The sequence below is a fragment of the Aptenodytes patagonicus genome, chromosome 1 (genome assembly GCF_965638725.1).
Source record: "Aptenodytes patagonicus chromosome 1, bAptPat1.pri.cur, whole genome shotgun sequence".
Lineage (NCBI taxonomy): Eukaryota > Metazoa > Chordata > Aves > Sphenisciformes > Spheniscidae > Aptenodytes > Aptenodytes patagonicus.
The window spans coordinates 39767877-39794993 of record NC_134949.1 but is presented as its reverse complement, the minus strand read 5'-3'; the positions used below and the strand labels follow the sequence as shown (position 1 = coordinate 39794993).

Sequence of the window (27117 nt, the reverse complement as noted above, 5' to 3'; positions counted from 1 at the left end):
AACCCCAGCTCAGTGCCATCCTCCCATGTGTCCATCCACTCTGCTGTCGGCTGGACCTCACTGAGAGTGTAGGTTTAGGGGTGTAGAATTAAGGTTTACATGTCCACCCCGACAAAGGCAAAGCTATCCATGAATCAAAATAGCCTTTGTGGGAAAGTTTTGCTTGGGCTTTGTTTGGCAAACAAATCTACCACATGTCTCCTCTTCTTTTTTTCTACCTGTAGACCAAAGTCTTATGCAAACTGCACCTGAAGAAAAGCTGAAGAAATGGGTCTCTGGGGAATGACACTAGCTAAAAAACATTGGTACACTGTTAATACTGATCAGAAGAATCATCGCTCAGAAAAGTGAGATTGTGTGGTTTCAGAAATATCTCATAATTGCCTGAAGGACGTATGACCACCACTGTCGGTTTCTCCTCTCAACTGGATTAACAAATAGGAAACCAGTTTTTGACTAACCACCACAAGAAATGCATTTAACAAGTAAATCACTTTGGATCCCAGAAGACCTTAACATTACCTTTGCACTCCTTCGAGAGAAGCGCTTTATTTCACAACAGCTGATGCTGTAAAATACGAGCAGCTTTTTCCATTCAGCTCAGAGACAGAAACCTGAGTGGAATCAGCATGCGCGCACGTAGATATATGACAAGATCTTAATCTAAGTTTTTAATATGCAACTCCAGAGTATTGTAAAACAAAACTTACTCAGTCACTGCAGTTAGTTACGCAACAGAAAATAAAAGTGCACAAATAGTTTCTTTTTCCCCAGAGTAAGAAGGATTAAAAACACTATGGACAGAGTAAGGAAGCAGAACAAGGACTCAGTTTCCTTGTTAAACAGCATACCTAATTTAGTTGGAGACCAAAAAAATGTCAAACTTGTCAACTATGCAGCTTCATTTCTGGAAATGTCAAGCACATGCCATTCTCCATTAAGTACAATTGAAAGGGAAGAAGTTCACACTGACAAATCTGGCTCTCCTATTCAGATGCCTAATTGTGGAGTTAAACATCTAAACTTAGACCTTATATTTAAAAACCTGCCTAGATGTATACACGCTGTATACTCCTCTCAGTTGTCTCTTAATCCACTTTTTTTTCTTTTAAATACACAACCACCTCTGTTCTGGCATCCCAGTAGCCATGATTACTCCATGTGCTTCACCCGATCAGAACACAGCTTCTTTAAACAAGTTTGTTTCTCAGCCTCTGCTTAGTAAGAAAGTAAAAAATACAACTGTTTTCTGTGCCAAGGTCATTAAAAATTACATTCTTACGCTGTGCTTCAACCAGAGATCTCCTCCCTGCACTTCCTGGATGTGACACAGCCGTCTACAGTTCTAAAAATAATCCTGCTCTTTTCTGCCACACTGCTAGCCTGCATGTGCATCCTGCATGTGCTAGTTACCCACACGGCTGTGCTGGACTTCTTGGAGCTCCTTAAATATAACCATGTGCCTTTGAATGAAAGGCTTGTATTCATATTCCAGTGAAGCCACTAACAAATCAGAACATATCTTTGCAGTGCTAATCCTCCAGCAACCTTTGGATCATCCCCACTACTTGCTTCTAAAAACATAATTTACTTTCATTACATTGTGTTTAATCTTTCTGTGTCTGTTCCTGCCTTTCCATTATAAAGGCAGCATATTGTGCCTATTAGGTACATGCAACTCCTGAGCTGGCAAATTACTTAATTCAGGTTAACCTGACTCCTCCTGTATTTTACGCAATTTTTTTTTTCTGGATTGGAAGGCAGTTAAGGGGCCCTAGGTAAAAGAAGCAACACTGGGTGTGATCAATATATTTATGTGAGCAGTGAATACGATTTCTGTCTTAATTCCAGAAAATATAGTATAATTATACAGAAAGAGCAGACTGAAACAGGAAAGGGAGCTTTCTTATGCTCCTACTAAAGGGAAATTACAAAGACTAAAATTTGAAAGGATTAGTAACTGCTCTGCAACTAAAACAATGAAAAGGGATTGAATTTCCCCTTTCTTTAGTTCTCGTTGTACCATATATTGTAACTATGACCCTTTGGGCTGGGTTGGATCCCCCACAGCAGGGCTGACTGGATGCTGCAGTTAGATGAGGCGATGGAATACGTTCTACTCCCCAAGGTCCATTAGACCTTTCAGCTACTGGGGGAAGACAGAAGCACTATCCAAATCAGTTAGATGAAAGCAGAAACAGTAACTTCAGGAGACAAGCTCTGTAGGGAGAGGTGATATGTTTTCATTGGACCAACTGATACACTTTTAAAAAAGCAGACCAGCTTTCAGGAACACAAACCCTCCTTAACTAAGCCCAGCACCACTGGGCGAAGGGGAGGTGGAACAATAGCTCCCTTCTCTCAGGAAGGTTAACCATCGCTGCGGGACGAGTCTGGCAAGGATTTTATACTGTCTGAATCCAGCTATTTATTTTTTTGCATGGCATTTATATTTTCAATTTTTATATTATTGATCATCACAAAAGCTAGTTTAAACTAAATTTGTCAACTACTGCAGCACAGCAAGAATTCATACAATTCAGCTCTTGCATTCTTTGCAATACCTGCCTGGAGATAAACCCACACCTCTCCCCACTGCTTAGCACAGGTCTTTTTGGTAACATGTCTCTGTGTCTTAGAATAGGATTTCTCATTATCTAAGATTATATCAGCTCCTGCTGATAGTTTTTCACTTCATGTTCTTAACCTTCTGCAGCTGACATCCCAATCACCTTTGCAGCAACTGAGCTGTCGAATGGAAGGCTGAGACTGTGATCAGAGAGAGAGCACCAGCAGGAAAACAGTGAATTTGTATGGAGCAGAAAGCTGGTGCTTATGTGCATCTACCCATTTACAGCAGTAGAGAAACAGAGTGCGCTGCATCTTTACAGTTAGAAGAGTGAAATTCTTCTGCAAAACGAAACATTATCTTCACTATATATCCAGTCTACCTTTCATTTATTCAACATTCTTTTTTGTTTTCTCATTAAACAGGGAAGTTGGTTTGTGAATGGCTAACAAACTTTTAAGAGGAAAAAACCCATAACACAAACACACACCTGCAAGTCTGCAATCCAGACTCTATTCTTTCAAAATCCAGGTAAGACACCAACTATGTAATTGGGAGCAAAACAGACATCTTGTGAGGAAAATCTTATTATGAAAGGTGATTTGAGGGAGAGTAAGGCCTGCTCTCCGAATTCCCTTAAACTGCAAGCCTCAGGTTTGTTGTTAAAAGCAAGAAGATAAAAAGCTCTCTCACCTATCAGAGCGAGTTGTCTTTTTCCCTTCCTAAGCACGTTGGTGAATTTCAGGCTGAATGTTTCTAAATCACTGCTAAAGACATTAACAGTATGTCAGTGTTTAGTAGCAGGGTATTGCTCAAGAGCAAGCCCCTTCTCGGCAGCCCAACTGTATAAATATATACAGTCAGTTATGAAATCCATCATTACCTCTTGATAGATTTTGCAGAAGACGTGACAAACTAGACATGGGTTAGACATTAGCTGTACTCCAAAATGTTGTGTCCAGAATGAGTGTCCAACACTCTTCTGAATCTCCTATTATATAGGACACTATAAGAATGAGATTTTTACCTTAATACTTAACCGGCATTGACTACCACTAATATTTAAAAAAAAATTTAATAAAAACTATGGGTAGCCCAAACAAGGCTTTAATGTTGCTTTAGCCCCAGGCCATCACTGGGCATTCATTTCATGAGATGAGACAGAGAGAGGATACATTCCTGCTGAATTGCAGCTCTGTCTTGAAGGTAGACTTCCTGCAAGACAAACCTCCTTTTCGTACATGTAACAGCAGCAAACTGCTCTCGTTCAACCTCAAGCCTGAGAGAGTAGCTGTTCACCCATCGACAGAAAAACTCTTCTGGCACAGTGCCCCCAGAGCCTGCAAGAACTTGGCACGTTGTACAAAACCAGATGCAAAATCTGTCAAACAAGTCCTGAGTTACCAAAATTAAAGGTAACACACTCAGTTAAAAGCTTTATATCTCTAAGTGAAGGCATACTTCCTGTTCCTTTGGGGAAAATGAGAAAAATGCATGTATTTTGTTCTAAAGCATTTGCAGGGACAAGGCTAGCAAAGATAACTTACCACCAGTCACTCATATTTTAATCAGAATCATCTGGATCTGCTCTAATTTTTAAATGCCACCCTGGTATCTTACGCTAGCTTTTTCACTGGAACTACATCAATGGTAGCTTTTTAAAGTAAAGAATGCTAATATAAGCAGCAAAGCACTTGATGGCTGAAAAGGACCAAGGTCTGTCTTGTTACCACATTTAGTCATATGTAGACTATGAAGTAAAATGAAAAGCAGAAAGTAAACACCGGGGTTTGTACAGTACGGCTCCAGTTGCGACGGCACATGCAGGGTGATGACTACATATTGTTAAAGATGCCAAGTCTCTAATTTCTCTTTCAGGAAAGCCAAAACTGAATGAAATACATATGATCAACAGGAAAACATATTAAAGTGATATAGTAAAAACTAGAATAAGCAAATTTCCCACCAGGTAAGTATCAGTAATTTTTATCAAACTCTACTTTTACCTCCGGGTTTAAAAGTTTGGCTAAATAAATTATCACGATGCTTGCAGTAAAACCATCTAAACTGAAAGTCTCTCTTACTCCTTCCTTCTCTTTGTTGTCTTACAATCTCCTGAAGGAAGATTCAGTCCCCCCAACATAAAACTCAACATATACTTGCCTGTGAAGGAAGGATTTGGCTGGTGCCAGAGTTACCCTACTCTGGCATCGTAGCAGTTAACTTCGTTTTGCTCCTGCCCTCCCTCCTCAGTACCAACGGGACTTCTCTGCTAAGGGGTGGGGGAAGAGGTCTGAGCGGTGAGGGAAGTATGCATAGTTTTAGCATAGGGGAAAGGTGAGACCAAGGAACCTCGGCACTGGAGACCTTCATGCAGGACAGAGAAGGAAACGGAGAACATGCAGAGAATGGAGTATTCAGGAAGGACTTAGGTGGGGGAAAGAGACAGGGGTGAAGGAAAGCACACAGGCAGTTTGTCAGTGGGCAAGTGTGTGCATACGTACATGTGAGTCCCTGTATTTGCCCAGGGGAGTGGAGGAATGCAGCCTCCCTCATTTGTGTTATGACTTCAGCCCCTAAACATGCGAACTCCTTGAAATATTTATATAGACAGAAATCCAAGTGGCACCATTTTGTCTTATGCACACCCTCAAAGTGTACGCAATTCAAGCAGAAGATGAAAAAATACAAGAACAACTGTTCTCCCCTGCAATAAACAGATACCAGTCAAGAGATTAAAAATTTATTCCCACCCTACACGTGGTATCCAAAGAAACAATACATACAAAGATCTACTTATCCCACGATTACACAAGCCTCCTAGATTTAATATTTTGAACCATATGACAAAGTTCAAGATACTTTACTTGTTAGATACAACAGGTATATCTCAAAGAAGAGTTCTTGAACGCATGAAAAAAAACCCATGTCACTTAAGTGACCTCCACAACTTATACATTCCAGCAACAGACTGTATTTATAATGTATTGTTTTAATGACACTGTTCACTTTCTCTTGCAGATCTGCTCCTCTCCTTAAGGAGTCTTTTGTATTTTCAGACATGGTTCTTTTGTTCATTCTAACACTTTATATTTACATTAGTCTCATCCCAAATATTGTTGTCACACAGGCTTCTAATTCAGTTGTTGTTTTCTAACTGTAAGAGTCTTTGCAGTCTATCTACATTTTAGAAGAACTTGTGCACAGCACAAATTAATGCAAATGGCTTTCTCAGTGTACGTACTGAAGGATATGCATCCAGAGACTGACTGTCTGAACACATCTTTCAGTAGTCCAGGCTGTATTTTTAAACTAATTATAGATTTACAAAAACGTATACAAAACATTATCCTTGGACCAATACAACGTCTAAGACACAGTTGGTAAAGATGTAAAATTTTTCAGGTATTTCTAACTCTGAAATGATACAGAGTATTACGGTGTAAACTTAGGTTACACAGAGAAATAACTTTCTTAAATCAAGAACTCTGTAACAGAATAAATAATTTACAAGCTTGAGAAGATTCTGCATTGTTTCTTACACAAAGACTTGTTACCTATATTGTAAAAAGCTTAGAGGAACTAAATATCATCTCTGTCGGTAGTTGTAAAACTTAAATACTTGTTTTTGTTCACATAATTCCCCTCTTTAAATCTGCTAGAGGTAGATGAAGATAAAACAAACCCCAAAATGTAAGGATTAAGATACTGCAAATAAATTCTAACCCTGCAAATCTAGCGAACATATGTTCTCACCAGATTTACTGAAAGGAGTTACTTTTTCTTTCTTTTTTTTAAATAGAACAGCCCTCAACTTCTTCCTTCCACGTTGTCAAAATCAGTGCTTGATACTGGCATAAAATAATTTTCAAGGCGTTCCCAAATTAGAGCAGAAGCAAGTCCCACCTCACACTTTTCAGTCGTTCTGATACGTTTCCGGGGACTGCCTGTTGAGGAAACGCTGCTGCCTACCCAGCACTACCCAGACAGCCCCTGGGCCTCCCCCCGAAACAACAGCAGACAAATCTGCAGATCCCACCGAACAGTAACTCTTGGGGAAAAGCGTGGGAGTGAGGGAGGTGGGGTTGAAGGCAGGAGAGAGAACTGGGCAACCTTCACGTCCATTACAGATGGTGACCTTTCTGAAGATTTCTCCAAAAATATTTTTAGCATGGGTGTCTGTGTGCAAAGGCTGCAAAATATTTGGTTATCACCACAAAATCAGCAATTTTATTAGGCTCACGAGTATTTACAAGATCTCATGTAAAGCCTTGGTTTTGGCATAGAGAAAATTATAAAGCAGTAACAGAATTTTCTAAAAGATGAATGACTTCATTAATGTCCCGATGGACCAAAAGAAAAATTTAAGATGAACTGTTTAGATCTGATTTCCTACTTTTCTATAGCTTGGCCTGTGGCTTCAAGTTTTCCAATGTCTCCTCTAGCCTCTCTCCACCTGTAATTTTATCTACTTTCTTCAGCCAAAATCTATCAATGTGTTGAAGCCAAATATACATAGAAAGTATACAAGAAATAGGATTGAGCTTGGCGGCCCTTTTTAAAACTACCGAACAAAGTATGTTTCCTCTTCATCATTCACCAGACAAAAAGGAAGCAGCATCACTACATACCAGAACATCTGCATAAAAGCACCTCCAAGTTTCTTCACAACAGTAATACTGGCATGATCACAAAGACAAGATTCCTTCCTTCCTTTCTTTCTTTCTTTCTTTCTTTCTCTCTCTCTGTTATAACTGTTGCCATTGTGATGTCATTTGGTATGCCAAAAATATAATTACTTCAGTACAATTTCCACAGCAATTTGTAATGTGCCTTTTTCTCTTTTCAGTTACCATTTAAATTTAATGAAAGTGATAGGACTGACTGAGATGGCAAAACCCCAGCATTTTACATAATTCAGTTCGTTTGGTTTAGTTACAGAATAACAATCCTGGCGGTTAAACTAAAACCATAGATCTAAATGAACGAGACAATTTTGTGCATTCTAGAATCAATGCATATTTAAATACTTGTTTTTCTTCACAATACTATTAGTCTCCAGAACCCTTTGCTTTATGGACGCTGAACCAATTTACTCTTACTGCTTTCCTGCTCACTAAGCTTGAAGTGGGTGTAAGCTAAAATGCCCAACAATGTGCACAGAATCCCAAGGCCTTGATTAACAGACAGTGGATCCTTAAATAAGAGGCACCCTCCCAGGAGGGTGATGCAGAACTTGAAATGTCCGAACATGTTATACCTAGACATCTGTTAAGGATAATAGCAAATATCAGTATTACTTTTTGTAAAAAGAAACACTTGGGAACTTCATTAATTACATCCGAAGCATGCAACGGTATGTGGCATTGACTTCAACACATGCAACTTCCCTGCATCTCTGCGGCTATGAGAATTAACCTCCATGTAAAGCCTTTCACCCGGTGTACACTACAAACTAACTGACAACGTCAACACTTCCTCATGGTAGCCAAAATGTGGGTAAATATTCTTTGTAGGTATGAAGGTCACGTCAGTAAGTTAACTGCCATATCTATACAAACCCCAAAGAAAGAAATGAAATACACTAAAACATGAACGTGCTTTTCCAGCTTCATCATTTAAGATAAAGCAGGCAGGTTACCGAACAATTTTCCCACAGTAAATCAGCCCAAACGAATGCTAACATAATTCACCTCGAAACAGGAGAAACAACTAATGTTACAAAGGATACGTGACAGGTGACGTATTTCCAATGATCCAGTAAATGGACAAGTTTACCATAAAGGCTATTATCCCAGACAGCAGTACCATTATCTGTGGATTAATGGACACAGTCAGTAATCTGACACGCTTTTGCCATTTGTAGATACATTTCAGGTTATTTAGTTAGTTTCCTTTACTTTCAAATGCAAAGTATCAGGCAAGAAAAAACATATGGAGAACAAAAATAGAAACAGCTTCAAATCAGTACAGACATTGGTGACGTGTACAAGTAGCTTAGGGTATGATGTCCATAAATATATACTGATAGAACCACAAGTCTTTTCTCCTTTACTCTCACTGAACATTCAAGAGTGATTTGGAAAATCTGGCTTCTCATACACATAGAAGTTGTATTTGTTACCTTTGAGACAAAGTCTTATTTATGGTCACACAAAAAAACTATTTTGGAAAAAGATCTGATTTTATTATTGTGAATACTTGCTATTCCATTCATAAACTGCAGCGGTATGAGAAATGACCCATCACTGAGCGGCACAATCAGCAGTGGTAAGAATAAGAATATGCCACTAGCTCCTTTTTGGACAGAAGGATAAAGAGAGAGAAATTACAGCCGCCTTGGTGAAAATAAACTAGCAATTCTAGAGAACAACCAATGTTGGCATCCTTCCACAGAAGAGGAGTTGAGAATGTCAAAAGTGAGCATGCTTATCTCTTTTCTGAGTGGACAGTAAGAGCTGGAACTAGGGCACTTACATATTTTTAATTTAATACACTAGGGGAAGCTTCTGGATTTTGTCAGATTTTCCTGTTGTTCAGATGCCCTCTAAACAGAAACAAGAATAAGGAGGTAAATCAATTGACGGACAGACTCCTCTGGGAGGAAGTGGGGCAGACACAACAAGTTGTTTTTTTTTCTCTCGCACATGCCCCTCTCATCTCATCATAGTCAACGACTGCACAAAAATCTCTTTCACAAAGGAACAGATCTTAGTATCAAATTTAACTACATCAATGATGATTATTTATTTAAATAAAGTCAATAAAAGCCTTACCACAGCAGAAAGCGTCCAGGGCCCAAATATTCCCCCTTCTCCAAAGACTGGCTCAAAGAAGGGTATGATGAACAACAACATAGCCGAGGACATTGGTGCCTGATAGTACAGCAACTGCATAGAGTTTACCTGCAACTCATGCTGCTTAGCTCCTACCCACTAAAACCAAAAGAGAAAGCTGTTAAACATGAGGGGAAAGAAAAAAACATAAATGGAAAACGTGAGCAAAAGCAATCTGGCTACTAACACAGAGGGAGTCTCACGTCGACAATACGACGTAAATGGACTGTTGAGCACCTTTGCCTAACCAGAGGCCTACACGTTTGTCTCTTGGGAGCACACAAGCCGTAGAGCGCAGTCAGGCGAGGAGGAAAGCGTATGCAGGGGCAGTGAAAACACCCCTAAGTGCCTAAACTTTCCTCTTCTCATAGCCTGGGGGTGAGGTATTATACTTGAGGAAGAGCAAAAAAGTAGCAGAGCTGGGAAGAAAATGCCAGCTTCCTTTTATTCTCAAGACAAATTCCAGACCCTGTCTATGATGGAGCTGAGCACCTTTGCCTAAGCAGACATCTGCTTTTGCTCCTTCTCATTTTCCTCCACACAGAAGCTAACAAAACCAGTAAACGTTTGGGTTTCTTTTGCCAGTTTATTCCAAATTTACTGGATTTAATTTCAGTATTGACTATAATTGACTATAACTTGGATTTTCAATGTAGCATGCTTTAAGAGACAGCATTAGTTATCTATGGATAGGAAGACAGATGCTACAGGCAAAAGGATGCACCTTTGTATCATACTGAAGAGTGATGTTTACATTAATATTTCATAAATCACATTCATCGGTAACGGAGATTCCAGTGTACACAATATAAACTTGCTAAGTTTTTTGAAAAACTACAGGGTAATTTCACTCAGGTACTACCATTTCTCCAGTACATGCACCATCACCTGAAGTTACTGGGCAGCATCTCTCTCCTCCTCCTGCCCCAAATCAGGACAAGAGACCGTTATTTATCCCCTCGCACACTACAGGTCAGAGCGCCTTGCTTCTTTCGGAAGCACAATACATCTCTTCTGAAGAAATTCACATTTAAATTGATGATGACCATCACATCAACATGACAGTGGACTCTAATTTGGGAGGCTTTTACAATCATGGCCGATAATGAACTGGTCGTGAGCTGTTAGTACAATGTTACAGCAGAAAGGGCTAAGGCAGTCCTTAGAGGTATCTATTTTTTCACCAATAATCAGCCAGAAAGGTTATACTGTGCCAATATTTGGCATTAGTGCACCCTCCACAAAAACACCTTAGACTGTGTACAGTCGAAATTGAAGAAGGATGCTGATAAAATGTGAATAGCTCAAGGATAAACCATGGCATTAACTGAAGGACTGGAAAATATCCTTTATAGGGAAAGGTCCAAATACAAGACACTTGCTTCTGCAAGGAGAAAATCTGTGCTCTCTAGAAAAATGGTGTTTTACCGATGAAGTGATCTTCACCCCTTGAAAATACGCTCATGACCACGTTAAAGGTGACACCCCGATTTTTAGCAGCGAGGACGATCAATTCCTTAAACAATTTACCAGGGGTTGCGGTGGATTATCACAATTTGTTGTTTTTTTTTTTTTTAATAAATAACGGAGTACGGAGGGTTTCCTGGAAGGCAGGGTGCTGTTTAAAGGCGATCTAACCGAGGGACAGCAGGCTGAAGACCAACCACCACAGCGCTCCCGCCCGCCCTCCCTCCCTCCCTCCCTCCCCCCCGCCATTACCCACCACTTGGTAGAGGGAGGTCACCAGGACGCCCAAGGTGGCGAACGCCATCCCGAGGACGCTGAACTTCACGTCGTAGTAGGAGTTGAGGAAGACGCCCAGCGTGATGGGGACCTGTGGAGGAGGGGGGGCGGGGGGGGTGTTTAGGCCGGGCCGCTGCCCTCGGCGTCGCCTCAGGCCTGGGCGGGCGGAGGGAGGCGGGGGGGGCGCGGGGAACCCCGCGCCCCCCCCGCCTCCCTCCGCCCGCCCAGGCCTGAGGCGACGCCCGAGGGCAGTCCCTCCCTGCTCCCCTCAGCCCCGCCGCCTCCTCACCAGGGTAAGCTTGATACGGAGGGGGAAGGTCTTGCCGTAAGCCAGGCTCTGGATGACCACGATGACCGGCGTGGTCATGGCCTTAGCCAGCTGGTAGGTACCGATGGTGTTGCTCTGCAGGGAGAGGTTGGTGAAGACGACGAAGCCGCAGAAGCTGAGGGCCAACGGCAGCACCTGGGAGGGCCGTAGGCTCTTGGGGGAGAAGGCGCCGAGCGCCTGGCACAGGTAGAGGCCGAGCCAGGTGATGGCGAAGTGCACCAGGGTGAGGCTGAGGTTGGGGAAGCCCAGCCGCACGTACAGCCACTTGTTCAGGAAGACGATGCAGATGGAGGCGGCCAGGTTCACCAGCAGCCCCGCCGCCAGCCGACCCTGCGCCGGCATCCAGCCCATGGCGTCCCGCGGAGTCGGGCAGCAGCGGCCGAGGCAGCCCGCCGGCCGCCAGCGCACCGGCCGGGCCGCCGCCGCCGCCGCCGCCTGCCCCCGCCCCCGCCGGGACACGTGTGTTCGCGCCTTCCGGTGGCCCCGCCCGCCCCAGCACAGCCCCGCGGGCGGAGCTGCCGCGCCGAGCGGCTCTGCCCGCCCTCGACAGCTACCGGGCAAAGAGGTGGAGCTGCAGCCGCCCGTACAGGGGCCGGGAGCCACGCTTCCGCGGACCCCCTTCCGGGAGCAAGAGGCACACGGAGAACGTGCACCAGCAAACGCGCCCTGCGGCCCACCCAAAGCTGCGGGACCTCTCCCCGGCCACCCCACCCCCCCCGTACACCCACGCAGGCAAGCCCCCGCCTCTGCGGTGGGCAGAAACACGCCTTCTCCCCAGGCACAAGTACCTCTCAACGACTGGACTGGGTATTTCTATAAATACACGCATAAAAATATACGTACATACAGGTATAGCACAAATCACGTTCTTCGTCAGAAGACACCGACTGGGTGAAGGAACTGAAGCCCTTGCCTAATTGCACTACAGCTCTGCCCTCTCCAGTTAGGGGAAAAGCAGGTAAACGTGTGTTTACACATGTAAACAGGGCCAGGACAAGGTTTCTAAATAAATTACAGAATCTCAAACTTGGGAGTTTGAAGTTTGATCAGCTTTCCTCCGGTTCAGGATTACATCGGCATTTCAGCAACCGCACAATGTATGCCAGACCAGTACAAGCCCTGAAGCAAGCCCTCCTCTCTTCCGAAGGGGTGGTAGTCCTTCACTTTCTCTCTTTCTTTGACGTTCCTTTCCTCCAGCTCCCTGCATCGGCTTTCTTCTCCCCTGCTTTCCACATACATCCTCCTCCACTCTCACTTTCCTCTCCACTGTACCCTTGCGCATTCTTCTCCTGCTGAGTACTGTTTCCCGTCTACAGGCAGCTCTTTGACGTGTAGCAAAGAGATTAAGAGGTTCATGCAATCACCATATCTATATAATGTCATTAGAGATTAGAATGAACAAACATTTTCTATTTGTGAAGCACTTTAATTAGGAAAAAAAACATTATGAAAAAGGTTGTATAACAAACATCATCTCTGAAGTTGGTCAGAATTTTTCAAGTTGAAATTGAAATCTGAGGGTTAGGTTTTCCCCCCCTCAAAGATCAGAACAGTTTATTCAAGTCACGGTTTTGTTCTTTTTTATAACCAGAATGTCCATGTTCAGAAGTTTTTGCGAATATCCATGAAATCCTATGACTGAATTTCATATCCCAAAGGATCAAGATCCTGGTCCAGAAGCATCAGAGAAGATTCCCTCAGCTTCTGTAGAAGCCTTCGGAGTTCTTCTTTTGAAAATACCTAAGAATAAAAAAAGACATAGTGGAGTTATATTTATTTGCAATGAACAGCACTGACATCAAAGTAAATGGTCGTTAACTAAGTTACTGATTTTCCTTCCTTCCTTCCTTCCTTTCTATTTAAGACAGTGTGAACACCAGGCATTTCAGAATGCCATTTAGTAAAGGACTGGAAGCTAGTAGCAGTATCCAAAACCTGAAGGTAGTCTCAAGATAGCTCTGTCTCATAACTACTACAAAGATTATTGTTAAACAGCCAAATTTAGTTTTCCTGTTATTGCTGGCAGAGATCTTAAGCCAATCCAGGCGAATCCATCACAGTATTTTTCTTAGCCTTGGTGTTTCTTTTCAGATTTCTAATCCTTGGGTGGTTTTTCTTGGGCGGGGGGGGGAGTGTTGTGGTTTAGTTTTTTTGGGTTTTGTTGTTTTTTTTTTTTTTGTGATAAAGGTTTTTTTTGTGTTGTTTTTCAGGCTTTTGGAGGGGAGAAGGTTAAGTAAACCAAGTGCTCCAAAACAAAACCTGCTAATACAATGTTCTGAAATGTAATGGAAATAAAAAAATCAATTACAATTCTACAGTTCAACTTATTTCAATTCAATAGCCCCCATCCAAAAATTAGTAACTGCACTACTCAGAAGAACTGCTTGTCAAAACATTGGCATCATCTTCAGTGTTTCAAAGTTAACTCTTTGATTCCTTAAGTTGGCATACAAGGAAACCCTTTACTACTGCAGTGAATGGGAAGAGATGAAGAAACTTATGCTGTTAAGGAACATATGGCACCTTCCTCTCTAGATAGAAGCTTTTCCCACAGTCAACCCACAGAGCTTTTAAATGGAAGCTAAGCTGTCTGCAGCTCTCAATAACTCACCGTATAAAGCTTGTGTCGCTCAGAAGCAACCATGTCAGCCAGTCGTAGGCACTCCTGATACTGTCCAGTACTATGTAACACCGTGTGCAGTAAAAAGCACATCATTGGCAGACACAGCTTTCGCAGCAAAATCATCTGGTGTGTTCGTTCGGGGTCATCCTCGGCATCCTTACCATAGCAAAATAATATATTAGTATTATGAACATTTACCTTCAAAAAGGCAACTCAGCATAACCACATAATTAGCAGCGTCAGAGGCAAAAAACTGGACTAACCAGCCTAGACTGGACTGCCAGGTCCGATTTATATGGTAACTGAAGGGGAAGCAATCTGTAACTGGTCACAGCAAGGCCAGAGTGAATGATAACAGAGTAAACAGAAGCACATCAAACTAAAGATGACAAAGGTAAAACCAGGTACAACCTGGCTTTGTGGTCTACGCCATGATATAAAAATTCATTTTACCTCTCTAACATCAACCATCCATCCTCCATCAACAAACAGCAACACATTGTACATTTTCTCTTTCACATCAGCTGTAAGAGCATCCAAGAGGCCTTTCCAAATACCATAGTCCATCTGGCAAAGAAACAAAAAATAAACTACTGCAGAACAGGATCATTTCCAAGGCTATTTTAACACAGACTCTTCACCTAGCATGCAACAGCCAGCGCAGCTGTAATTCAAATTAGAATCTTCAGCCAATTGCCAAAACCTAAAAGCCTGCTGCTAACAGCTATTTCCATCCTTGCTTAATTCCCTGTCCAGAGAGTCAGACAGGTTGTTCAGAAGCAGTCGAACCCACTAGGGGAAGATAATTTTAAACAACTTACTCTGCCATGCTTATAAAACAAATACTTGTATAAACTGAATACAGCGTATTCATACTGTCCAGACATACAAAAAGAACTTTTGGCAAAACAAACAGAACTGCAGCATCTTTTGGAGAAGAAAATGTGACAAATACAAGAACACAAGACAGCCTTCAGCCTCCATTTCCAGGGAAGAGTTAATAGCAAAATTGAGTACTCAGATTTATTACCACCACTGACAATCAACACAATATAATGAATATTTACAATTACAGTGTACAATATTATACGTAAAGCTGAGTCATATAAGAATAAAGCATGAGAATTTATTGTGCAGTGGCATTACTAGTCTATCTCATACTCCCTCTTTTCAACATAAAAATAGAATAATTTATAATAGAGTTCTTTAGCAATATGAATTAGCAGACTTCTACTCTGTTTCATTAAACTAAGACTGCCTCCTATGCAAGAACGTAAGTGTTTATAGTAAATAACAACTTGAACTTTTACCTACCTCATACTTCTTTTCTTTATGTTCATGGGCCACTTTTTCAGTGAAACTTGCTTGTGGTAACAAAGAAGGCTTCTGCGGAGCTGAGTTCATGTGTTTAAACCATTCATTGAAGGTTTCGTGGGCTTCCTGGATTGCATTGGAAACAGCTTTTTGACATTTTTCACTCATTTATTTATATAATTACAAGAATGTCATTAAACGCACAAAAGCCAAAAGTATAAAGAGAACCTCACTGTTTCGTAAACTCTCAGCTATAGTGCATCCAGGAATGAGAAGTTAAAATCAAATGGACAAAGCTTAACATTTCACCACCAAGGCAAGGCCACCATTATTTCTAAGTAATAACTTGGAATACAGCACATTTGAAACTCACCAAATATGCCCGAATACATAAGTGTTCCCTTATAGCATTGTCATCTTCAGCTGGAAGTGGAGTATCCATTCCCTGTTCTTCCCATTGGTTATATATCTCTGCTATAGAGTCTTGGGGAATCTTCACAAACACATCTTTTGCAGCTTCATGTTTCTTGGATGCTATGAGAATGTGAACTGAGTATCAACAGCTTTGCAATTTCCATACTTCATTTTTACAAACTGACAAACCCATGCTTTTTAGTAGACTAGATTCAAAGTTATATCAAGTGTAGCGCCAAGAGCCAATGAGAACAAAAACAACATTTAAAGAGTCTACAGTATTTGTGAAGTTTAGTACCCAAGAACTTCCTCATGATTGCATTGCTTTGCTTAAGTGCTTCTGCCCTCTGTGCAGGATCAAATACGAGCCAGTCAATTACATCTATTTTCAGCCGATCTGCCTGTAAAAACCAACATATAGATTCACTAACATTTCAAGCATACAGACACATTAAATCTCGTCAATGAAATACACAAGTTTCTAGAGATCTTTGGATAGCATTATGACATACTAACAAGGATCGCTTTATTCACAACTTTAGTATCAAAAGCTTAGAAAACAATCTCTGCAATCTAGAATCATTCAAAAATCCATTCCTAAGTATTTCCAAGATATTCGGACTAATGGATGAGCATCAGCTCTCAAAAATTTTTATGGATTACCATGCATCTTTCTCAAGCTTTAATATGAACACACTGTACAAACATTATGCTTATGGAGCCCTTGCTACAAGGGGTGCTATCAGCCTGCAGCCACAGTTTTCCAACTCTTGCATTAGATAAACCACCTATTTGGCTTAGAGAGTTTAAACTTTGTACCGAACAGCAAAAAAATTGCCACAAGTTTGCAAACTATCAGTTGCTTTCTAAACAGTGCTTTGAATGCAAGCTATTAACAGTACCTCACTGTCACCAAAGTACTAAGTTGGATGCAACCAACACTCAATAGCCATGACAAGGAAACTGTCAGTAAAGGCAATGTCTGTGTAGCTAGAATATGTCACTTGAGCACGTAATAAGGTGCATCTGAGATCCAAAGTATTAATCCTCATAATTCTTAGAAGCTACAATAATATCCTACTCTCAGCTACAACGTATTTTGTTACAGTCATTTCATGGGCTTTATCTTCACTTATTGTTTGCATACAGACATGCTGCTGAGCATGCATACACCACAGCCCAGAAGATCAAGAAGATGTAGAATCAGAAGTTATGAATTCGTGCAATTCAACTCCTCACTTGATCACATGGAAAGTGCATTTCCCTCACAGGCTTTTTCAAGGCAATTTCCACCACCGTTGAAAGAGAAACACGGATCATCTATGGTGAAAGACACTGTAGTTGATTGCGAACTGGAGTATCTGCCCTACAAAGTATACTCACCTCCGTTGTGCCTGTATCTAACATATGGTCATGGTGACTGAATTCACCAGCATCCTTCTTGCGGATGTTTTCAACAACAGTTTTTGTTATGGTTGCAACATCTAGACCTAGGTTAAGAGAGAACCGTGTAACAGCAATCATGAATTCAAACTTGCCACAAAATTAATTTCAGGCTCCAGTTGTTGGTCTTATTCCTTACTAGTAATTCTTATCAGTCTGTTCACACTCACATTCTCAGACTAAATTATAAGCTTTTGAGATACATAATTTATTGCAGATATTTTAGAAGAATGATATTTGAGGTAACAGAGAACATCAAACATGGGAAAAAGGATAAGACAACTAACAAGTTTTTTCAGTCTGTGCTGGGGACCAGCATGTAGATACATTTGCGAAGACCACTGACTCCTACAATTCTGATGGCAAGACTATGATTTGACAGGAATGTACCAGGAAAAGCTCAGAATAGTTCTTTTACAGATGTTGAAGCAGGACGTTCTATTTTTGAAACCTTACCCAAGTTTTTAAAAGAAAATGGCTAAAAAATGATTGAAGAAAAGCTAGACACTGAATTCTGCAGTAAATCTATTTGTGATTTTTGAGTGGCACAGAGGCATTGTCAAACAATGGACAGTGGGCTGCTTCACTGTAGTCCCTTTTAGTTTGATGTATAGGCCTGGAAGGAAGCTTACAATTAATGCAAGCAGCCCACCACGGCTAAGAAAGAGCACTATAAACAGGACAAAAAACTTAAGATACTCATAACCTTCCTAAATCCACAAACAGGTACGTATTTGTATAATTAGTTTTCTGAAATAATACGATCATGTCAAGCTTCAGAGCGTATATTTGAGACAGGCAGCTGGCATTTACTTCCTGCTGTGTTTGGACATAATCCAGAAGCAAAAGTGGTATTTAGTTTAATTCAGAAAAAGAATTGCAATTCCAGGTTAGTTGAAAACCGCAATATACCTACTTGAAGAAGTGATCAGCAAATTTATTTTATTTAATTGAAAAATGAAGAGACACAGGAAGGAAACAATATAATCTTCATAGCTAGGTCTTGCATTAAAAACTACTGAAAGACAAAATAACCCAGGATATAAAATGATAATTTGAATATCAGCATCTCTCACCCGCATCTTTTGCTAATTCAAGGCAGTGGTGGCGTTGATCACTTTCAGTAACATCTTCGAGAAATAAAGCATACTGAGCAACAGCTAGCTCTGGGGGCAAGTGGCTAACATAAAAGGCTATTAAATCTGTGTGCTTCTCAGATATCATCCGCTGCAGAATAAGAAGCAAATATTTAGAAAAACATACTATATTCCTCTGTGTAAACACTTATGTGTTTACACTTGCATAAAAACATGTTTTATGTAAAAACATAAATGTGTAACGAAATCTGATTATTTTCTTCTGATACAGGAAGATTCCACTTCTCAGCTTCTAACAAGGATCAATAAAACTGTCTCTTTTACGCACTGCTGACAGAAACTCTGCATATTAGGCAAGCTTCCATGTATCTCTTGAGAAGAGAGCATTAACTGCATCATAGCTCTTTCCATCCTGTAACCTTAAGTCTGCTTTTCTTCCCCCTTTACGCCTAAATTACATCAGAGAAAGCAAACTGTATTTTTGAAAGCTTACCTGAATGTAGGTCTTCAGGACTTCAACAGAAACTTCCTCCTTATTGCAAACAAATACAAATCCAATTTTAAAATCAGATAATGTGGCAAAAAAAAAAAAAAAAAAAAAGATACTTTACAGGCTACCACTATTACATAGACACAAGGTTATTTGCTTATCCCTGCTTCAGTAATCTACGCATTCAAACAGGCTCAGCTGGAAGAACTGTTTCTCTTGGAGAGTGATTAAAAAAATGTGTCTTCTGATTCAAAGATTTAGTGTTCCAAGGATTTTCTTCTTCAGCAACTGGATAACATTTTTTGGTCTAACTGGAAAGTTACTTTTTAAGCTGTTTTTCAAATATTTCCATTTTACCATAATTATTTTTATTAATAAATAAAATGTCAGGCGAATAGATGACTATTGCAGTGTGCTACATGCACTGTTGTATTACAGAAAATTCTAATGTACCTATGTACAGGGTATAAATATCACCTGGCTCATCCGTAATAGCCTATACTAAACATCAAAGTATAGTCCGAGCACCTGAGACTGCTTTAGCTAAGACTCAAGTGTTTGTTACTGTGAAGAACTATAATTTTAGTTTTATATGTGTAAATGAAATTAGAGATCTTCATCTAAGCATATACCTATATGAATTGTACTCAAACATCAAATAAGGAACACCATAAAAGCCTGCACAACTGCCTCTTTCCTCTGAGGTCTACTGAGGGTTGATTGAGTAATCGTTCAGTAAATTCACCTACTCCAAAATTGTAGAGGCAGTAATCAACAGTTACTCACTATCCCACAATGGAATTTATGTAGGAAATTGCACCTTTTTTGTCCCCTCTGTTAAACGTATGCTAATGACTAGTTCTACCATACTTTAGCTTAAAGACCTACTCTACCAAATTTTGAGTCTGGCTAAAAAATGTGTATGTATACACGCACGCGCGCATGCACACACACACAAGTTCCTTTTAATTAGTTAAATGTTAACTGACTTCAAAATAAATTTCCACAAGGGAATGAAGCAATGATTAGAGGCATGAAAAAACATAATAACTCAGAGCTGTATTTAAACCATCTAATGAAAACACACCTGTCTTTTGCCAAAATAGGTTACATTCAGAAACTTATTTGATACATGAACGCTTCTAAATTTTAAAGTAGTAGAAAAGGAGAGCTTCTAATTACTTGCAATTGCCTCAGAAAAGAGTAATTGCAGCTATGTGACCCATCTGTGTATTTAGCATAAATAGGCTAGGTAGCTAGTAGGCTATACTTAGTATATGTTTTGAGAAAATATGAAAGTTTCAGCTAGTACCAATTACCTCAAGCAAAAACAATAGCAATAGGTACAATTCAAAGGACTGTGTATAAGATCAGGTTATATTCAAAGCATCTTGGCTGCTATGGATAAACCTAATACTGAAGTTTGAGTCAGGTCCTTCTCAATAAAGGGTTTATGAGTAGAATCCATCATCCTCAAAAAATAATTTTCAAGCTGAACCAGAGGGGAGCAGGATGCTCTTTTCTAAATTTGACCGTTGTACTTAGGCGCCAAGATCAACAAATACACTCTTTAAGCATGCAGCTCCTCATGAGCCTGGCAGTAATTTACCATCATTGTACGTAGTTTATATATTTACACACAAGCATTTCTACTTCAAAGACTAGTTATTGCTGTGACAACAAATCAAAGTGAACTTACCTTAGTCTGCAGACCCAAAGTGCGGAAAAACAGAATAAGATGCGTCATGAAACGAAGGAGATGTCCTGGGAGCACGCTTCTGTCTTTGGAAAGCCACCTGCTGAATTCTTCCATCAAACCTATAGCCACCAAGGAAATGTCGATATCAGCCATATCACGGGGAAAACACACCTAAGACATATTTCAAAATTATGCATGTATTCAGCAAATGTAATTTAGCCTCAAAAGCCCAACAAAACAGAACACCAACAGTTTTGCAAAGATTTAGCTGTTTGGCTTAAATATCTGCTGTATGTATTTTGTCATTTCTCAGAAAAAGTTACAGCAATAGTCTCACATTTACATGATTTCATGTGTCTGACACATTTACATGATTTCATGACTTCTTTGAAAACTACCTTGTATGTCAAACTGCAGAAAGTCCCTACAGTTCTTGATTAAAGAAGCAGCTTAGCTTTTAGGTGGAGTTTGCCTACTGTGTGCTTCTAAAATCCATTCACATATAAGTTTCTGGAAAGGTCACTAGAAATAATGTAGTCAGTTGACATTTAAAAATCACTTAGAGAAAAACTCACCATCCACATCTCCGAGTATAATGAATTTCTGAATCACGTGATAGTGTTCTTGATTCTCCTCTATAACCCTCTGGGGAGAGAAAAAGAAAGTTCAATCTTTCAATAAAATCTTACAGCATAACGTATAAAGAAAGCAAACTTATAAATAAAGCAAAGGTTCCTTAAGGAAAAAAGCTTTCCTATCTCAAAGGGTATTCTGCATAAAGAGCAGGAGAAAAGGCACTTGCTACCTCAATGTCAAGTTACAAGAGTATTGACAAACTGAAAGAAAGAACCAGAATATAGATCTGTGGAGTTAATACTTTCATGGAAGAGATCCAAGACTAAGGGCTTTTTGCTCTGAAGAGGAGAATAAGTAACAATGTTACAGAGAATAGATTCTACAAAGTCACAGAAGAAGCAACAATGTGTATAAATCCTTAGAGAAAAGGCATGTGAAACTTACTTGAGGAGGAAGAGATTTTTTTTTTCCGGTAGAGGAATTAATGCATGAAATACAATTTAAATGCACCTGTAAAGTTGCTACATGGTGAGGATTGCACTAGAAAGGCAAAGGCAGCTGGGTGTATCTGTGGCTGACTGCATCAGACTGTAAGCTTTCAACATGTCTGTCTTTGCAATGTGATACATGCTGTATGTCTGTTCCATCAAATAAAAGTGTCATTTCAGTTTAATCTTTACAAAATTAACATGTAAGTTATACATTTCATCTTAAATGAACTAAGTATCCTGGGTGTTAAAAGTAACAAAGAAACACAGTCTGTTTAAGCAAATATGCTTTTAAATTCTGAAAGGTTTGTTTTGAAATATGCACACAAACCTCCTATAAAGAAAACCGAAACCTCCTATAAAGAAAACGGCACATAATCAATCTTTGCACATTTTATCAAAGTGTTAAATAGGTGATTTACTCTGTCTGCTTTGTATGTCTGACAACACTTGACAGTCAGCTATTTCTTTAGCACACCCAGCTACTTTGGCAGATATGGGGCAAGACAAAACCTGTATCTTCTTCATCATTAAAAAGCGGCAGCATATAGAAAAATCTATTTGAATTGAGATATTACACATTACAGAAGTAGAAAACCTACAATAAATCAGTCACTGTGCGTATTTGAGCATTTTGTTAAATAGTGTAGTAAAAGTAGAACCTCGTGAATAGTTAAAAATGGTAAACAGTGAGGAGAAACACTGTAATTAATATGTACCTTTTTGTCTGTTGCCTGAAGTTCTTCAAAAACTTTTTCTGAAGTCCAGCTTCAAAAGTAGGAGAGAAAAGGCAAAAAAGTTACCTTGAATTTTCCAAACAGATCATACAGGATCCTTTGTTGAGTATAGGAGCATAATTTTTACTTAAAACTTACTTTGTTTCTAAATAATCTCTAGGGAGCTCTTCCACCTCCTCTGCAGTTATTACTGAGGTTCGTATTTCCTGCTCAACAAGAGTGTCCACCATGACCCTGAAATATGCCCAAACAGTATCTTCCCAGGTATCGCAAACTGGAAGAAGCTACGTATTAAAAAAACAGAGCAAAGATTACCAAGAGATGGAGGACTATCAGAATCTGAACAGAGCAACTGTAATTTAGGATCAGATTTCCAGGCACCAAAGCAGACTAATAACCATCTTGAACAGCATCCTTTCCTTCATCAAAGCAGGATACAAAAAATCCTTTCACTGAATAATGCTCTAGTTCCCCGATTATTTTATATCAAAGGTAGTCAACAGAAATCATCCTATCCTCCCTCCAGAAGCAGCACCACTCTGACAACATTCCCCCTCTTGTGTACCACCTCAGAAAACCAATCCAGATGAAGACTACCCACTTTTCTGCCCGATCATTTTTCAAGCAGGATCACTTTGCCTTACTGGTTTATGTCATGGTTGCACAAGTCACAGTGCAGTAGTGAGCAGTGAAGGGTAGGAGGAAGGGAGTACTGCTGCTGTGGTGATACAAAGAATTTTATATCCAGTTCTTCTCTGAATCTTGCTAGGCTCTTTCAGCAGTGATACCCTGGGACAAGTTCCAGAGAAAATACTGCATTTCATGAAACACTTCTCTCTTACAGTAATTTTAAAATTACTGAATTTTACTGAAATTACCGAAAATTAATTTCATTAAATGTCTCTCTGCTCTGTCACAAGATGCTAAGTATCTTCTGTTCTGTGTCTGTGTAATTTTACAATGCCTTTTTTCCTGTAACAGAACTAATTTTAAATTTCAATGAATAAAACCTGAAAACGTTCCCTATTCCCTCTCTTTTTATTTTCTGAATTATCTTTATTTCTACTACATCATACCAAGATTGGGGGGGGGGGGCAGCGAGAAATCAAGCTCCTCAAGTAGGAGCTTACCACTGATTAATATAACAGCACAGAAACTTTTATCATAGTCTGCAATGTTCCTCGTTGTTCTTAAAAATAATAATAAAAAAATCTAAAAATCACTAGTTAGCAGTGGGAGAGTATAAAAACATCTGCAGGATTAAAACGAATAAAAAAAGAGAGAACTACTTAAAGATGAAAGTGAGCATCGTGCAGAGTATAAAACCTATTGATAATGAAATCTGGGTACAGAATAATCTCACCAACTTGTCTATAAGAATACTGTGCATGAGCAGGAAAGTGACTATATAAGCCCTTAAATAATACTAAACTAGAAAAGAACTAAAAAAACAACATTAGAACCATTTGTACTGAAAGTCAGCAAGAATAATACTGAGACAAGTCTACTGTATATTTAATTAAGGCACGTCAATCCTACAAAGAACATGTCTACTAAAGCAGCGAAGTTTGCTATTGTCCTGTTTACTAGATCTTTAAAAGTACAATAAGCAGTAATTGTAGTATTTCTGATAATATCACTGTCACATATGAGAAAGAAAATGCACAGCTACCAAACACCACTTAAATAGGAGGCTTGCCATACCTGTTTGAGGTTTCCACTCAGTGCCGCATAGATTGCTCTCTCATATCTATTAAACTGCTCCTAAAATAAACAGTAGGAAAATATAACTTCTAATTACAAAGCACATAAGTTTTCTAGTCACTTTACATTTTGTTAGAGATTAATCCATTACAAAATGTTCCATCTAACAATTTCCAAGAAAAGCTGGAAAAAAATCACAGGACACATCAGGAGCCAAAATAAGAATAGCAAGTGACTTCCCCTTCACTGGTATCCCCTTGTAACTTATCTGACAAGTTTATACTGACCTGGAAAGAAAGCAACGTTTTTCCCTTCCCATTCAATTAAGTCAAGATGAAAGTCAAAGTTAGTGTCAGCAGTTTCACTTTCAACCAAATAAAAAAAAGTCAGACATTTCCTAAGCCTGAAAAATTGGTGCTGATTATGTAGATTTCTCACTACAAGATGTAAATACGTTATTTCAGAAGACCTTTTAGAAACATTAATTGCAAATCCTATAGGCAGCAAACACAGAGGGGGTACATTTACTTAAAATTATGTTACAGAGTTCAGAAAAGTTCAAATTTATATATTAATATCAAGTAAATCAGCATTATCTTACCTCTTCAGCCATACGCCAACAACTTACTTTCCAAATGCACCTGTATGGATTCCCTTGAACAGGCTCCAGCTCTTTTCCTACATGCAAAGGATAATAATAAAAAAAAAAAAAGGGTGGGAGAAAGGAGGAAAAAAAAAAGAAAAGAAAAAGGTGCTATTAAAAAAAGAGAAACCAGTAACAAGGTAAAGCCTATTTTCTGTTACTAACCCAATTTCAATCCCTTTGGAACTGTTCCCAAAGCATTTATGCTTTTGACTGGACTGCAAGGTGGCTTTTCTGGGAAGTTTGGTAAATGCACATCTTAAAGTTACAGTATTTTGAAAGCTTAGCTGCTATCTAGCTTTGAAGAAAATAATGTTTTTGACCATAACATATCTACAATATTTACATTTGGAAAACAAAAAGTTAAGGAGAAAAGGAATTTTTATATCTTACGGAATACAAACTTCTAAAAAACGTCACTACTTCAATGCTGCTATTCTGCATGCATCTGCATGAGGGCATGCATCATGGAATGAAAACCCATATAACAGCAGGCTAGGTAGGTACACTCAAAACAAGGCTAGGACACTGGTGAAGCATGCAGATAAAAGTAACAGGCTATCAGGATTTGAAAAGTGGGAAAAGCATTATGCCTTCCAGACCCGGCTACGCACAACACTTAGACACGTTCTTAAATTCTTTGCTAGACCCTGCAAATGTCCTGAGCATAAAGAGAAGAAATGTACTGTTATAAATAGGACCGTGTGCAAGGAACCCCAGAACCAAGGAGAAAGGTAATTTAACAATTTTCAAATATTTAAAAGCATCTTTTTTTCCTGCATTTACGTTTGCTGAACTCTAGTCCTACTATACCTTTCTGAAGCTGGATATAGAGTCCAACTTTGAGTCTGTAAGCAACAAAATGTTTGCTAGGTGGCACAAGTCAGATGTTGAGAAAATGCAGACCGAAATATTATATGGAGGTGGAAAAGGTCTGTCCAGAACTCCGAGACATCTATTCCCTAGTGATTATGCTTGATTGTCAAAAAGAAAGTGACTTTAGCATGTTAAGTGGATTCAGTGAACTCATACCGTCAACTGAAGTAATTTCATGTTAGTTTTTACGCATTCAACAGACATGGATACAAAAAAGGCTCTTAAGATGAGAGATTTATCTTTGCCACAGACAAATATTAAGAGAAAGCCCTCTGCCCTATTTGTACATCTGTCTCAAATGCACTTTGAAGTAGATACCTCCATTTATGTTAGGATCATGATACAATTTCCATCCTTCCAAAGTTGCAGCTCTCCAGGCCTGACCACATCGTTTGCATAAGCGCTGTGCCTGAAAAAGAATGGATTTTCTCAGCAACAGGCTTCAAGATAGGAAAACCACTAGCTTCTCCTTTAAAAATGTGAACATTATTAAAATAGTTAATTTGTGTAGAGATTCTACTATGCAAAAAAATAAGCACAAAGAACCTTAAACTCAAAACAACCGAAAGATTTCAAAGTAAATAAAATGTCAGTGTTTTTTTCACTTAAACATTTTCGTTTTTCAGTCAGTTATAGCAATGTGAGAAATATGCTACAGTCTCATCTTTGCTAGCTTTAACAGCTGTTACGCATCCTTCTGATATGTTTAGTTTAAGGTGTCGTCTTGTTGCTTAGATGTATAATCCATCTCTTCACAGTCATCTACTTTTCCAGTTGACTTAGCCTTCCAAACCCCTCATGCACTTGTAAAAACAGCAATCCCACCTTTCCCATAATGATATTCAGTAGTCTATACACTAGCACAAACAGGTTTAATTCAAAGCTATTCTGAATAGCATGGAAAGTAGAACAGAAGCTGTACAAAAAGAAGATTGCCTACAATTCTTCCAATCCTACACCACTAAAAAAAAAAAAAGTCAGCGACAGATTATCTAATTAGTCTGACTGGTACTGTTCCAGGACTGACAAAACAGTATGAACAGTGAGAGAAATTGCAATATGCAGTCTTGGTTTGTTTAGCCAAATTCTGTTCTTTTCACACTGGAAGGCTGCAGACATTCAACCATTTTGGGAATGGTGACAAACAGTAAATTTAAAGAACAGACAGGCAAGTTGTTCTAGCTTACCTGCTGTGTATTACCTATTGTACGGTAAATGAAGACAGGTTCATTCTTAATTCAGAGTAAATTCTAAGTATTTTAACTTACTCTTTCAGTAGTGAATAACCCACTTCATGCTTATCAGACAGTAGGGACATAACAGCGACTGCAGAACAACTGATGCTACAAATTCATATTCATATTGCCCTGCAGCAACATGCTCATGTGCCCATACTATCAGAAAATGAATAGATGTGCACCACAGTGGAACAGAATACTAGCAAGTAACCATATTCCTAAGTCTAAGGTCTTGGGCACAAGAATCTCAAGTCGTGTCCCCCTCGTCCTTACTCAAATATCATTATACATACATAAAG

General features: G+C 39.5%; 2 protein-coding genes across 4 annotated transcripts in view; both read right to left on the bottom strand.

Annotated features, from left to right (window-relative positions):
* Nucleotides 1–5296: 5296 nt before the first annotated feature.
* Nucleotides 5297–11867, bottom strand: SLC35E3 (solute carrier family 35 member E3). Of its 2 annotated transcripts, XM_076332512.1 has the most exons (5): nt 11438–11867; nt 11129–11239; nt 9346–9504; nt 8301–8383; nt 5297–7829 (listed from the first exon to the last, which is right to left on the bottom strand). In XM_076332512.1, the coding sequence occupies exons 1-5, from the start codon at nt 11825–11827 to the stop codon at nt 7643–7645; spliced, it is 930 nt and encodes a 309-aa protein (XP_076188627.1). In that variant the 5' UTR covers nt 11828–11867; the 3' UTR covers nt 5297–7642. The 2 variants fall into 2 exon arrangements, with proteins under 2 accessions (XP_076188627.1, XP_076188638.1); XM_076332523.1 differs by lacking the exons at nt 5297–7829; nt 8301–8383 and adding an exon at nt 8432–9116.
* A 1020-nt stretch (nt 11868–12887) lies between these two features.
* Nucleotides 12888–27117, bottom strand: part of NUP107 (nucleoporin 107) — a 31458-nt gene continuing 17228 nt past the window's right edge. For both annotated transcript variants that reach the window (XM_076332492.1, XM_076332499.1), the window contains exons 13-28: nt 25899–25989; nt 24663–24739; nt 24062–24121; nt 22496–22641; nt 22340–22388; nt 21132–21201; nt 20557–20675; nt 18861–18899; nt 18347–18497; nt 17211–17317; nt 16126–16228; nt 15787–15947; nt 15414–15539; nt 14553–14666; nt 14088–14255; nt 12888–13216 (exon numbers count right to left, since the gene is read on the bottom strand). In XM_076332492.1, coding sequence (XP_076188607.1) covers nt 13109–13216; nt 14088–14255; nt 14553–14666; nt 15414–15539; nt 15787–15947; nt 16126–16228; nt 17211–17317; nt 18347–18497; nt 18861–18899; nt 20557–20675; nt 21132–21201; nt 22340–22388; nt 22496–22641; nt 24062–24121; nt 24663–24739; nt 25899–25989 — 1689 coding nt within the window. In that variant the 3' untranslated portion in view covers nt 12888–13108. The remainder of the gene's footprint in view (nt 13217–14087; nt 14256–14552; nt 14667–15413; nt 15540–15786; nt 15948–16125; nt 16229–17210; nt 17318–18346; nt 18498–18860; nt 18900–20556; nt 20676–21131; nt 21202–22339; nt 22389–22495; nt 22642–24061; nt 24122–24662; nt 24740–25898; nt 25990–27117) is intronic.

Excerpts from the sequence above, each read along its gene's own strand:
- SLC35E3 (XM_076332512.1), bottom strand. The coding sequence starts at position 11,827 with ATGGGCTGGATGCCGGCGCAGGGTCGGCTGGCGGCGGGGCTGCTGGTG. Across the intron at positions 8,384-9,345 it reads CCTGGACGCTTTCTGCTGTG|ATAATGGTACTGCTGTCTGG; the intron begins GTAAGGCTTTTA and ends ATTAATCCACAG. Across the intron at positions 7,830-8,300 it reads GGAAATACGTCACCTGTCAC|GTATAACATGTTCGGACATT; the intron begins GTATCCTTTGTA and ends ACAGATGTCTAG.